Below are 13986 nucleotides of genomic sequence, written 5' to 3'. Positions count from 1 at the left end.
TACCACCTTTTCAAGTTTTGCTGCTCCCAGTTTAAGTCTAGTAAGGCACAAATAATTAAAATGTTGGAGTACTCTTCTTAAATAGGCTAAAAATCCTTTTGAAAGGGACTTACCTTACAAGCCTCCAAAATGGAAAAATAAAAAGTGTGTATATGTGAGAGAGAAAGAGAGAAGCAAGCAAGCAAAAAAACTAAGAAAGAAAAGAAGCACAGATTTATTTAATGATATTTGGCTGACAACATTAAGTGGGGCGGAGGGGCACCCACAATCTCAGCAGCTCATTTCAAAGAGAAAGGATTTTACCAGCTCATGAAAATAGCAGCCAATAAAAATATGTTTTAAAAGCCATTTAAATCTAGGCACAGTTTCAACCAGAAACGATAATGGTTATATTTTTTTTTTATTTAATACTTTGAAAGCAGAATTGTAGGTTCTTAGCAAAAAACCTCAGTCCGTTCCCAACAAGATCAATAGCAAAATTTCCACTATTTTATATGATAGGGGGTAATGGGTCACAGCCTAGATACCTGATAGAATCTTTGGAAATCTTGCTATGGCAAAGACAATTGATAACACTCACCATGTAAACTGCAGAACTTTCCTCTTCTGACAGAATCTTTGAAAATCTTGCTATGGCAAAGACAATTGATAACACTCACCATGTAAACTGCAGAACTTTCCTCTTCTATCGACCAACATGCAATTACATATTGTGTATGTCTCATTTTCCAGCAGCTAGTAAGCAGACCACAGAAAAGTGCACAAAGACAAAAATTCAGTTCTGCAGTCTCTTTAGGTTTTAGTTTTAAGGATTTTTGTAATGCTTTTCAATATTCATACATGCCCCTAACCCATGTAATATTAAAACCATAAATATTTCTCTTCTAGCAAATTCCTTTTCCATGAGATATACATAATCGCTAATAGTTACCTGAATAGTTATTATGGGTTTTTTTGGTTTTTTTTGTTAATGGAACAGTTTGAAAGACAAACACACAGTAAAACAGAGGACTGGTCAAAAGCAATGCCATTTTAATGGAATTTTTAATCTTTTGTCAGCAGGAGCCAGAGAAGTAAAACATGTATCAGCAAATAATGAGGAGAAGGAGGAAGAAAAGAAAAAAAAAAGGGCTTCCAGGAAAAAAAAATGCCAAAGAGCAGAGATAAGTTCTGGGAGTGACTGTCTAGAGCAGCAAGGTGTTAGTGAAAACAGCTGAGTCATTCTGAAAGTCATTTTTAAGACACCAGCTCTAAAAGTTCAGAAGAGAATTTAAATGCCATGATTGATTTGAAGGAAAAACAATGCTACTACTTCAGTTAAAAATAACACATCTTGAAAACTCAAAATTAGACACTTATGAATTGAAAACTATCAAGTACATGGAGCATATATTCATACTACAGAAACTACTGGGGAAAATAACAAAAAAAAGAAGACTGCAAAGTTAGAATATGCTAAGTAAAAAGATCAAATTGTTTTTGTCTAATTGTATGGTATATTCAAATTAGAGAAAGATATTTTTCCACAGTAAATATGAAAAGAGAGGTAAGGAAAAGGAAAATAAGCTCTTGCAATTCCTTCAGTATCTTCACTCTGAGTATAATTCATATTCATTGTAAGTACAAAGCTGCTACTTCTTAGTAAGATGATGCTCATTTCCTTATCCTTGTAGGAAGAAGTGTCTTAGGCACTCTGCTTTATTTTCCAAAATGAGATCAATAATATTAACTATTACATCAATTTCATCCACTAAAAGATTTATAAAACAAGTTCTCTGAAAACAATTAGTTCTCCTAGACAAATCCCTGCTCTTTCCAAACCCATCTCATCATACTCACGGAGAAAGGAGGTACTGTAATAGCTTATTTCCTCTTAGACACCATAGGAACTGACTTAACCAATCCAGTGGCTGTATAACCAGTTCTTTTTAATATACACAAGTTTAGAATATAAATTCACTTTTAAGTATGTTTCCAGCTCTATGATGAAACAATTCCTTAGGGAAATACCTCAATCCTTTACAACTTCTTATAGAGGTGAATTAATACCCCCTACTGAAGGCTCATAGGAAACCCACCCAATTTCATAAGTGATATTTTATAAAAAGCACAGCACCCAAACTAGCACATACTTGCTACAGCATTAGTATAAACCAGCTTCCAAGATTCAGACTACCTCTTATTATGATAATCTCTGCTTTCATCGATATGCACAAAACTTACTTATGATAAGGATCATTGCAGACAAAACTCCCTTGGAAAAATATCCCAAAATGGTTCAATCCTCTGCAGTGCTATTCATATTTATGGAAATAAATGAGCACTGAGGCCACCAGCCTGGGAGCACCAGCCAGAAGCAAGCCTGGCTGAGCTGGTTTCCATTGCTGCCTGATAGCTGATAGCAATTAACTTAGTTCCTTTCACTTGGTGGCACATACACACCTTTCTATCAAAGAGAATAAAATAATTTTCCTGGGGAATTACTGCATCAAGACTAAAGTACTACTGAAAGGAGAATTTTTCAACGTTGCTTCGAACACTTGACTTTTTAGACCACAAGCCTGAGAAACAAAGTTAACCTTTTTGAAGAATTTTGCCTTAACCTTTGCTAGGGATACTAATGTTACTTCTTAGAAAGATATAAAATGAGTTACTGGGGGTTTTGTTTTGTTTGGTTTTGACATTACTGGCAATGACACACACAGATTTTATTACTCCTAGTCATTGGCTACATGAAGTATGTCCCTACTGTATGTAATTTTTAGAGCTGGACAGAAACCAGCTAGTGATATTCTTGTCAAGATTTCTCTTGCTCCATCCTACTTCACAAACTACAGAGCATTATTTTTAACACTGTAAATACCAAGTGTATGTGAAAATCCTCTCTCTGAAATAGCCTCTTGGCAAAACCTTATTTACAAGTCATCATAGGAAAGTTCAGGAAGTTTTCTTCACACGAAAACATCAGGTGACATCAAAATGATTCTTTTTCCAGATGTTTTGGTATAGTTTGTCACATTTCCTTATTTTCTGTTTACTCCCCTTTTAAATGTTATCAACTTAAAATGAACAAATCTTCTTTGTTAGTAATTTCTACAGTTAATTAACTTCCACTCTCAGTTGGTTCAGGTCAGTGTTTTAAAATGAGATCCCCTTTCGATGCGTGGTTTCATATAAGAGAGAATGTAGACTCAGAGGCTGAAACAGTCATTTGTTTTTATCTTGAGGTTGAAATTTTTAGCTTAGGAACTAGCACATGAAGATCTATGATAGACTTTCTCAACCTAAATTTGATTTCTTGATGATTCTTTATTCTGGTACTTTTCATTCCCTAACTGTGGAAAATCCTCTGCTAAACTAATAGCTGGATATTTAGGGGGGAACCTCAACTACAAGGTAAACAAAAGGTCAGAGATACATTTGTAAAAAAGCTCTCAATGCAGTACAGCACAAGTAGTTATTACTAGAACAGGTCTAAATAAAAGTTGAAGAAAAACATTTTGGCGAACAATAAACAACTGAACAAGAATTCAGAGATGCTACAATTACAAGCAATTATCATGAAAACATGATTAGCACTAAAAAAATATGCAAAAATGGAGCCTTTCAAAATTTTTGCATTTAACACGTTTTGCATTGAGGTTACAACTTAATTTTTTAACAATACATTGAGTTTTGCTTCAAAAAGACCAAGTCAGTCCTGTACATATGTTCAAAAGCTATTATGCATCCTCCTCTTCCTAGATCGATGCCTTCTTTCTGCCATAGAACTGGGGCTGGAGGGACTCTGGATAACTCCTGCTTGTGGCAGTTTTAACATTGAAATTTTTAAGATCAAAGTTTAGAGCTTTAGTTTTATGAGAAAAATCTGGGCTCAGCCATCTGTGTTGGTTAGTGGGAAGGCAGCTGGGGACAGGGAGCACAAAGGGGAGAGAAGGGATTGCCCCACTCTCCTGAGTGGAAGAGAAAGTTTCTCTTCTCATCAGAACATGGCGGGGGAGAGAGAAGGACACAAATAGCAGCCTGAGACATTGAGGCAGCAAGAGAGAGAGATGGAATGAGACTCACACAGAATGTAGATGGGGAAAAAAAAAGGTTAGGGAGACCAAAGGCAAAATAGGTGTATTCTTGGGTGGGAAAGAGATTGTTCTTAGGGAAGAAGATAGTTTGTCTTGAGGCAGACTTAGGGGAAATGATTTAGGAGAAGTCAGGGACTAGGTAGCTTAGCTTGAGGGCTCTGGGACAGCAGCTCTGGGACATGTGGAGCCCAAGGGACAGGAGCTTGCTAGTGCAGTGGAGTCACTTCCAGCAAACTCCTCTCCACAAACCAAGGGCACTGATGCAAAAATGGCACATGCTCCTAGTTTTGTTTGGAAGTTGTTTGGGTTTTTTCCTCTATGGAATATTAACTTATTTAGTTTTTGGTTTATACTGGCTTTTGGCCTTCTTCACAGCATGAATAGTCTAGCTCCAGCTCTCAGTCACTGAAGTTCTCAATGCCTTTTTCTGCTAATCAAAATATTTCCTTCCATGCATGTGAAAGCATGGCCAAGTGGACACTTAACTAACTCTGGGAAAAAAAAACAGTACAAGCTTTCCTTAGTGCCTGATTGAAAGGCAAGGGTTTTTTCCTAGCTTTTTAACTCTTTTCTTAACCACGTTAAATTTACTGTGTGGTTTTTGAGGCACAGACAACAGAACCAGACTTAATTTCTCCATAAACTTTCAACTGACATCACATGCAATGATAACACCACATTTCTGCTTCAGGATGTGTTTCCTCAAAACCAATACAATTCTTCTGCGGAAAAAACAAACCTTTGGAAGACATACATTTGTACCTGGTTGTAAGCTTTGTTTGCTATATATTATTGCCATTTCTCCCTGATTTTAAGTTAGTGAGATGACAGCTGTTAACAACTATGTGTACTTAATGCCAGGCAATATACATTAGTGGAGATTTCAGAGAATATGTACAAAACATTTATTCTAGCACAGACCTGTAAGATCTATGTTCAGAAGTCTGCCTCACTGCTGTTCAAGCTGTTAATGGTGACATTTAAAGCTCTGAAAAGTTCTGATTTTTATTTCATGCTACTGCTGTACTTACTATTCTCATCTCATGTAATCCTGTTCTCACCCACCACAACAGTTACAGTCAGTAAGGGTATGCTTGTTAGTTGAATTAAATTTGAACACTTCATGCCAAACCCAGCATCAAATGAAATCACTGGCAAAACCCCCACTGACTTCACTGGGAATGAGACCAACTGGAAGAGCAAGGCTCCTGTGAGAGGCATGAATCACTGTCATTCCCATCCTGCTGAGTTTGTGAGAATGAGGATGAGATACTATTTGAAGGTCCTTCTACTTGCGTTTCATGTGACTCGCCACTTCTCTTTTGTTTTGCAAAATCATAAGAAAAGTTTTTTTACTGTCTGCAAGTAGCAAACTGAAGAGGCTGTATGAGTCACTGGAGACAGTTTTGGGCCAGCTTGGCTTGCAGACTGCCAGTGTCAGGGAAGGTTCACTGATTCTCCCCTTTCTGCTGCATAGCCATTCCCAAAATAACGTGGCAGTGCTAAACATAGTGATGCCGTGCTCTTTTAATAAAAGACAATTCCTGCAGGGTGTACAAGCCACCACATTTGTCAAGATAAGCACATCAATATGAGATGTCATATTAGCCTAGACAAAGAGATTGAACAGATAGCTTTGTCAAACACCAAGCAGAGGGGTTCATTCAAACTGACAAAGCAAGGAATTTAAAAGTTGAACATACAATCTAGCTTTAACACATTCCATCCTCTTCTGTTTTCAAAGAGTCTCAAACTAGTAAGTAAGCTCCTGTGATATAATAAATTTATTCCTAATCTACAATAACAATATTTCTGTCAATTCAAACCCCTCTGCTGTGCTTTTCAAAAATTCTGTAATGACTGTTAGTACGTTTCAAATTATACATATGGATCTATATACCTTGGTGGATAGGGACCCTTCATAATGACATATGCACACAGGGTACAACTAACACACAGGCATAACTAATTGCCATATAGCTAAATTGATCACTTTTCTGTTACTTACACGTAAGGAAGTTTATTCTTAATCCCAAGGGAAAGGACAAGGACACTGCCCTAGTCCTTCATCTGTCTAAAATTTTTAATGACTTTAGACAAATCCTTCGATTCCACATTTTAAATCAGGGACCCAGAAGCCCTATATATCATAGAAAATGCAAGATAGGGATATTTGTCATAAGCAAAACTAGAAACAAAGTTCATATGATTCCTTCTTTGGTGAAAAATTATCTTGATTTCTTTGGTATTCCTTACACACAGTTGTGTGTATGGGCTTCCTCATCCTACATATGGCAGAGACAGAAGCTCTGGGGGTGGGGAGAAGTATTTTCCTTAAAATGTGTCTTCTTTTCAGAAAGGCTTATGATCACCAAACTTTTTGAAAACAAGACAGGTTATCTGTGTGTGTAAGTGAAACTGGTAGTTAGACTTTCGTCACACCGCTGGTGGTGTCCCTGTTGAGGTGCGGTATTCACACAAAACCCCGCACTGTGCAGGAATTTTCCCACTGCTAGGTGGGAAAATTCAGTTCAGTTTTGGACCACAGAGCTCTGACTGAACTATATCCTTTGGGGAAAGAGAAAAGCCTTCAAGGAACTACCAGAGGCCAGGCATTCCTCTTTTGCCAGGAACCAGTAAGTTTAGCTTTTCCTTCAAACTTAGAGCCTTGTGGAGGATGCAGGAAGGATCACCCTTGCAGGGCTCAGTCCCACACAGCTCCTTGGAACCGAAAACTACACACTCCCCCTCTCCTCTGCCAGCCACCACCATGACCAGAGCTCAGATCATAGAAAGGGGGCAAGAAAGCTGTGGAGCTGATACTATCCTCTCTCAAAACTCCATATATAATATACCTTAAAGAGATCTCCCTCCCCTCAAAACTGAGAGATAATGAAACCTATAAAGATTTGCATTCAACATTTCCAGAGGAGACTGAATACACTTTAAAATATTCAGGAACAATTCAAATGCAAATATAATACAGTACTGTGTTATTCATATTCTGCAACATTTTGCCTTAATGGTCTGATGGGAAGAAGATCTTTTCCAGTTTGTTTTCTGTGAGTTCAATAAACCAGGACTTTAGAACAGCTGCCAAATATATGAGGTGCTCCGTTTTCTTTAAAAGAAAACAGAGTTATGAAGTCAAACACAAATTCAGTGGTATCTTATATAAAATACCTTTTCACATCCTGAACATTGCCTGTAGCTTTGCTAATTTATTGCCATGAAAATATTGTTACTACTTAATGCACTAGTACTTCTGTCAATAGGCAGCTTTCCCCAAGGCATATTTGAGAACGCTCTGCTAATCAGAGTTGATGCAGTTATTCTAAAGCAGTCGGGTCTTTAGAAAAAGGTTCATGTTTAATTCTAGTATAGGTGAGTGTTGCCATTTCTTCAAAGCACAATATTTTTAATTCGCTGAATTCATTTCTGAAGATAAAGTGCTGATTACATTATCCAGCCCCAGCTTGAACCTGTGTATTTCAAAGCAGCATTTATGGCATCTTTACCTCTTAACACTTAACTTATGTGAAATATTCCTCATTTTGTAGTGGCAAGGATTAAACAAAGACTTAATCAGAACCACAAATCTGTGCTATATCATCACCACATAACTTAAAAAAAATGTGTTTGGGTCTTTAAGCAGATACTCACTTGGATCTGATTTTTTAGTCTTCTGCATCTGCTTGAACTCTTGAGATTATGATCTCAAATGCAGCTGAATTTTTAGTGTTTGTTTTCCAAGCATGCTGATAATCATGAACAGCATAGTGAGTGACAATGAGGTCATGTACATATGTCACACTACAGTTTTATTCTCTCTAATAAATACTGAAATCTACATGAGAATATCTTTACTGAGGCTAAGCAAATCATCTTAATTGGTGTGGGAGATTTAATGCATGTATGTTTTTAATGTACTTGCAATTCTCCGCAGATGAAAAATTGAAAAAAGTTCCTCAAGAAAGAGGTCAGGCCATTTATTTCAATTAGAAATAGTAATGAAATTCCAGTAAACTATTAAATGTCACTTAATCTATATTCAAGATAAATAGAGTACTAAATTTCTCTTGGCATGTTCCACAACAAGGTACCCTACTTCTCTTTATATTGACAAAGTTGGTGCTCCACAGCGACATTTAGTGACTTTACTCCCAGTCAAACACCGCATGGACATAATCCGTTTTGGAATATGCCCACCAAAGCAAGAAATATTGCCATATGGAGTTTAAGGATATACTTCTCTGATCTGGCTGGTTCAGGTCTGTACTGCATTTTTCTTCATTCGTCTTCACTGAAACGCAGTGGGGCTGCTCATTTTGGTTTTCTTCTGCCATCAATTCATCCCCCAAAACTTCTATGTGGCAAAAGACCATTAATAATGTTTCTACATTGGGCATAATTAACTTCCTAATTAAGGACAGAATTACAACCATCAATGACAATTTTTCTAAGCAGCTAGATGTTTTGACATGACAAGATGTTTCACTTGACCATGGGTTCTTGTTTGAAGGGCATTCAATCCCATCACCTCCACAAGAAGTTTCTTCTAGGGCTACCAGCCAGCAACAGCAAGCTTGGTAGACAAACTAAAACAGAAGGCTTTGAGTATTAAGGAGCATTACCAACATGGAACAAAATCTGACTTCTGTAGAGTTCTCCTCAGTTACAGTTATGTTCCTTGGTTTATACCTGAAAAATATATAAGATGCAATATGAGAAGGTGAGGCCTCATTCTAATTCTCCATGGAAACAATCAAGATGGCTTATGATAATTCTCTACGTCTGAAGTCACCCACACATATGGTTTCAATTCCAAGTTTGCACGTCTTTAAGGGATTTATATTAAGGTCTGCTAAGTAATTGTAAGCCATTTCTGCCTGACTGTAATCAAACTAAATTAAACTAAAATTTACTCTGCCAATACTTTTCTATTCTGCCCACTCTGTTTCATCCTTCATCTGAAACTACAGCAAAAACAAAGGACAGCAAATGGATGCTTTCAACATCTCTACAGCCACATCCAATATTCATTTTTGATCTTTTGACACGTCTACAGCTCAGGCAGCTAGCAAAAGCTAGCTCTGCAGCTAGCAAAAGGCTCCAAACAAGCCAGAGGAGCAGCACTTGCAGTTCTCAGGGATGTTTTAAAATAAAACACCAAAATTCCCTGAGAACTACATAACTGAGCACAAGAAGTATTCTTCAGGAGACAAGGGAAATGCATGTATACACACATACATATACACACCAGTATGCTCCTCCTTTTATGGATGCTAATTTCCATTCACAGATATTAAGAGGAACAGAACATGGCATTCTCCATGTAAGTCATGGAAGGAAGTAGAAGGCTAGATTGCAGTTCAGCAGAACAAGAAATGCAAATAAATGTCAAACAGGTCAGTGGTCTAGTGCCCCACTTCAGAATACCCTCATGACAAGGATGTGCGACAAATGTATGCTAAAAAACTTGACACAAATTTCAAGCTGATTCTTTAATTCTGTGTACTGCAGAGAATACATCCAGTTTCTTTTGACATGTAGAAGCCTGTACACTGCATATTCTATATTAAAAATATAATGCTTAAATTATAGCCACTTTTTTCTATAGTTTGGCTTTGTTGTTTTTTTAGGCTTGTTTTTGGGTTATAATATGTTATAATATGGCTCTTTCCCAATTGAAAGAATACAGTATTTCATCTTTCTTGCTCTAAAAGACATCCAATAAATAAAGTACAGTGACATGATCTTTTGCTATTCACTTTAAGCTGTTTTGGAGATGGATTGCTGCAGTATAGGGTGACATTCAGAATAACGTATGTTGAGCAACACACACTCAAATCTTGCCAGTTTTGTGGTTTCTTATAACATGATACAATGTGAAGTGATTCACACTGAGGAGATGGAGAAAATTTTTTCTGTTGTTGTAAAAAAATGATGTGATATGCATTTATTAACCAAAATAAATACATTGACACCACAGCCTGAATTAAAACTAAGAAAGTAAAGTTTGCTCCTCTTTCTATTTCAAAATATTGCATTTAAATTTAAACTAATTAAAGCTGAGTGATGCTTTCTGTGTAACATGAGCTTGCCCTGACAGTTAATCTACACTATTATCAGACTCATCAAATTAAAATAAGGTGAGCTAAAGAAGAAACGAATGCCAAAGATTTGAATTGCCTTGATGTCATATGCTAGCATCTTATAAATGTTACAATTCCTGTAGAAGAGTATCATAGAATCATTTAAGTTGGAAAAAACTTTTAAGATCATTGAGTCCAACTATTACTCAGCACTTCCAAGTCCACCAGTAAACCATGTCCCAAAGTGCCACTTCTACACATCTTTAAAATACCTCAGAGAGAAAGTAGAGGATCCACTTGGTGGGATAGAATTGGTAACTAAAAACATCCATGAAGTCAAAAGGAAGGAGTGAAACGCAGCTGTGGAGGTGGGTAATGTGGTGCGGTTACACTGATAAGCCAGAACTTCCATAGAATTTCTTTTATATCAGACATGTAATGGTAATTTCAGTCTCATGATGTACCACTTCAAAGGAGGGGGGAGGGAAAACCTCTCAAAAATGATACAGTAACTTTTGGAAGATGCTGTACCTAGACTAGATGTTCATGAATGTTAAATTTTGCACGATGTCCCTGATGTCATTAAACAGAAGTTTCAGGAAAAGGGAACAAATAAATATCTGAAACCAAACAACTGTACTGTACTCGAGAAGTGATTAATGGGCCTCTATCACCAAGATGTTAAAAAATTGGAATCCTGAAATTTATGGTCTTATTATCTGCACCTCCACAATGTTATTCACACACACGGGTTCCCTACGACAGATTACTTATTCTCTATTTTAATTCGGCACATTTCTGTAAACCCAGAGCTGCAGCCCTCCCCAATAGCTTATATACAAAATAGTTTATATACATAAACTTTTTAGAGGTAAAAAGTACCCACAAGTTGAAAGTCAACTGCAACTGCTCGGTCTTTCTGAAAAATGAGACTTCAAATCATTAAAGAAAATACAGGCAAACTTGAGTCATCAAACTACTCTGAAGCACTTCATTGTGAACTGCGAAACCACCATGCATTATAATATCTTAGTTTGTTTCAAAAATTATATTCTTCTTCATGGTGTTATTAATTTAATACTATTATTCCATTTATTCTCCGTATTCTGTTTTCAGCAGGAAACCTACCAAAAATTTCCAACAAAATGATTTCCAGACCACATTAATCTTACATTTTAACCTTTTCAAAAAATAAGAATTAGGTAAACATTGACGCTTCATCAAACAGAACGTACCCTTCTGAGATGTGCAGTTTTCCGGACTTTCAGCAGACTGTGCTGACACAACCAGAGATTGGCTGACCTGTGCTGGAGCAGCTGATGAATAGTTTTGACATTCACCAGTCACTACCATCTTCCAGTAAATAAATCCAGGCAACAGAAGGAGTTGTTTCTCCAGCCAGATTACCACTTGCTACGGGAGCCACTTCACCAACAGAAACTGACACTAAAATATGACTGCTACCAAAAGATGAGAGGAGCCATCCCTCTTAAACACAATGGAAAAGTTTCACAGAAGAGAAAAAACAATCAAACAAACCCCCAAATCATTAAGACCAGTCCGTCAATTTCTGTTTTCCCACCTCAAGCCAAACTAAAAGAACTGCTTAATGAAAAAAAAAGAGGCAAAACCAAAACACAGCGCCATGCCATACCACCAAGGCCAAGAAGTGTTAGTGGATCCAGCCTTTGTTGGCCCCACTCCTCTTCAGACCTAGCTGGTGCTCAAGCCTTACCAGGTTCCCCTCCGAAAATGCCACTGGGCAACTGGAGGCATTCAGCACCAGCGCACAGCAGAGGCGGGACCAGGCCCTGCCAGACCCCGCATCTCCAGCCGCTGCCTATGGCAGGATTCGTCCAGCGGCTCCGCTGCCCCACCGCACCTGGCAGCCACGGCTCCTCCCGGGGTGGCGGCCGGCGGGGACCCTCTTACCTTGTTGGAGTAGGGGGGTTTACTCAGATTGATGCCGTCGCGGATGAGCTTGTCCCGTATCATGATCTTCAGCTTCAGCCTGGGGTAGGCGGCCAGCCCCTCGCCGCAGGCCGCCCCCCGCCGTCCGCCGGGCCGGGACCTGGGGGCCGCCCCCCGCCGGGGCTCCTCCGGGCCCCCCGCCCGGCGGGGGCAGCGCCCGGCCGCAGGGGGCGCCGGCCGCGGCGGCGGCTGCGGCTCCAGCGTGAAGTACAGCCCCGCCGCCGACTCGTCCGCCTCCTTTAGCCGCCGCACGGCTTCGTGGATTCGGCGCCTGTGGTGGGGCACGGCCACGCCGATGGCATCCAGGTCCGGGTCGCCGATCTGCTTGCAAACCTCCAGGTCGTCGTAGCCATTATCGACGAAGGACTCCGCGTACTGAGGGAGCTGTAGGGTCTTCAGCCACTCGTAGACTATGTTGGTGCACATGCTGGGTCCAAAATAATAACGACTGCAACTTTGAGCACCGAAGCCAGCCTCCCCCTTTCCACTTTTCGCCAAAGGAAATAAAACCACAAAAACTGCGATGCAACTAAGACGTCTCAAAATCAAGGTCAAGAAAACAACATCCACCAGGAAAAGAAAAAAAAAATCCCTGAAGCAGATCAGCAGGGCACCGCGAGCACTGCTGAGCGAAATCCCCCTGCTTATTCCTCCTCCTGTTTTGTTACTACCAAGTATAGCCGCTTTCTGCCACCGGAGAAGGGAGGCTCGGACTAGAGAGCAGCAAAATGTAAGGGTGCATCCCCTAAAATCCCAGGTCGCTGCTGCACAACATCCACCCACTTTCTCTGGAAGTAATTCGCAGTCGCTGTCTTTTTTTCCCCCTTTCTTCCTTTCAGTGTTAGTTTCTGTTTCTGCTTCTGTGTCACCTTCCTGAGCTCTGTCGCACGATGAATCTGTTTACTATGAGTAGCTGCTTTGGTACACGACCGTGCTGGGGGAGAGCCGAAGGTAGGATCCCGCACCTTCTTCCAGCAAGGGTGCCGGTGTGCAGTGCCCTCCTCTCCCGTGCCTCTCCCAGCAGCGGGCGCACGGAGGCTTTTGCTTTCCTTTTAAACGGGTGTTTTCGGATTAGGAAGAAAAAAGAAGTAATAAAAAAAAATTAATCCCAGTCACTTTTCCGAGTTACTTTCCCAGTTCCCCTTCATTCCCGGAATGATGGTAAAATGCGCTTCGCCGGCAGCGAGACCAGAAACTGCTTTTCAATCCCACTTTCTCCGCGCTGATGCCGGCGGTGCCCTCCTGCCCCGGCGGGGCACGCAGCCCTGTGCCCAGCCCGCACAACTTTCCCTGCGCTCCCCTATCCCCGCTGGCGCTCCCAGCGCTGTCCGCAGCCGCCCTGAGGAGACGGAGGCGGCGGCGGCGGAGGGTCCGTGCGGGCTCCCGGCGCTCCGTGCATCCTCCGGCGGCGGATGAGCCGATCTGCGGCAGGTCACCGGCGCTGCCCCCGCCTTCCCCGGATGCCGGCGGAGCTCTCCCCTCCCTGCCACCGGTACCCGGAGCGCTGCTCCTCAGCCGGGTCCTTCTTCCCCTCTACCCCGAAGGCGCCTGACACACCGCCCGCAGATCTCCTCCGGCTCCTCCCGGTGCGGCTTCTCCCCGCTCCTCCTCCGCGCCCGCCGCCCCGCTTCCAGCCCCCTGTCCCGACTCTCCCGAGGTCTTTCCAACTTTCCCCGCCGGCAGCCCGCGGTCCCTGCCGCCGGCGCTCGCCCGCCCTGCCCGATCCGGGAGCGCGGGGAGGCGGCGTGGGGCCGGCCGGGGGCACGGCAGCCTGGCCGGGCAGCGCCTCGGGGCCACCACCGCTACGCAGGCTCTCCTGCGGGCTTGCCTGTCCCCGTTGC

The 13986-nt window shown here is 41.1% G+C and overlaps 1 protein-coding gene across 5 annotated transcripts in view; it reads right to left on the bottom strand.

Annotated features, from left to right (window-relative positions):
* Window positions 1–13715, bottom strand: part of SASH1 (SAM and SH3 domain containing 1) — a 542727-nt gene extending 529012 nt beyond the window's left edge. For all 5 annotated transcript variants that reach the window (XM_064649068.1, XM_064649070.1, XM_064649072.1 and 2 more), the window contains exon 1: window positions 12107–13715. In XM_064649068.1, coding sequence (XP_064505138.1) covers window positions 12107–12571 — 465 coding nt within the window. In that variant the 5' untranslated portion in view covers window positions 12572–13715. The remainder of the gene's footprint in view (window positions 1–12106) is intronic.
* Window positions 13716–13986: the final 271 nt, after the last annotated feature.

The sequence above is a fragment of the Pseudopipra pipra genome, chromosome 3 (genome assembly GCF_036250125.1).
Source record: "Pseudopipra pipra isolate bDixPip1 chromosome 3, bDixPip1.hap1, whole genome shotgun sequence".
In the NCBI taxonomy this organism is placed as follows: domain Eukaryota; kingdom Metazoa; phylum Chordata; class Aves; order Passeriformes; family Pipridae; genus Pseudopipra; species Pseudopipra pipra.
This window is presented reverse-complemented; position numbering and strand designations above follow the sequence as displayed.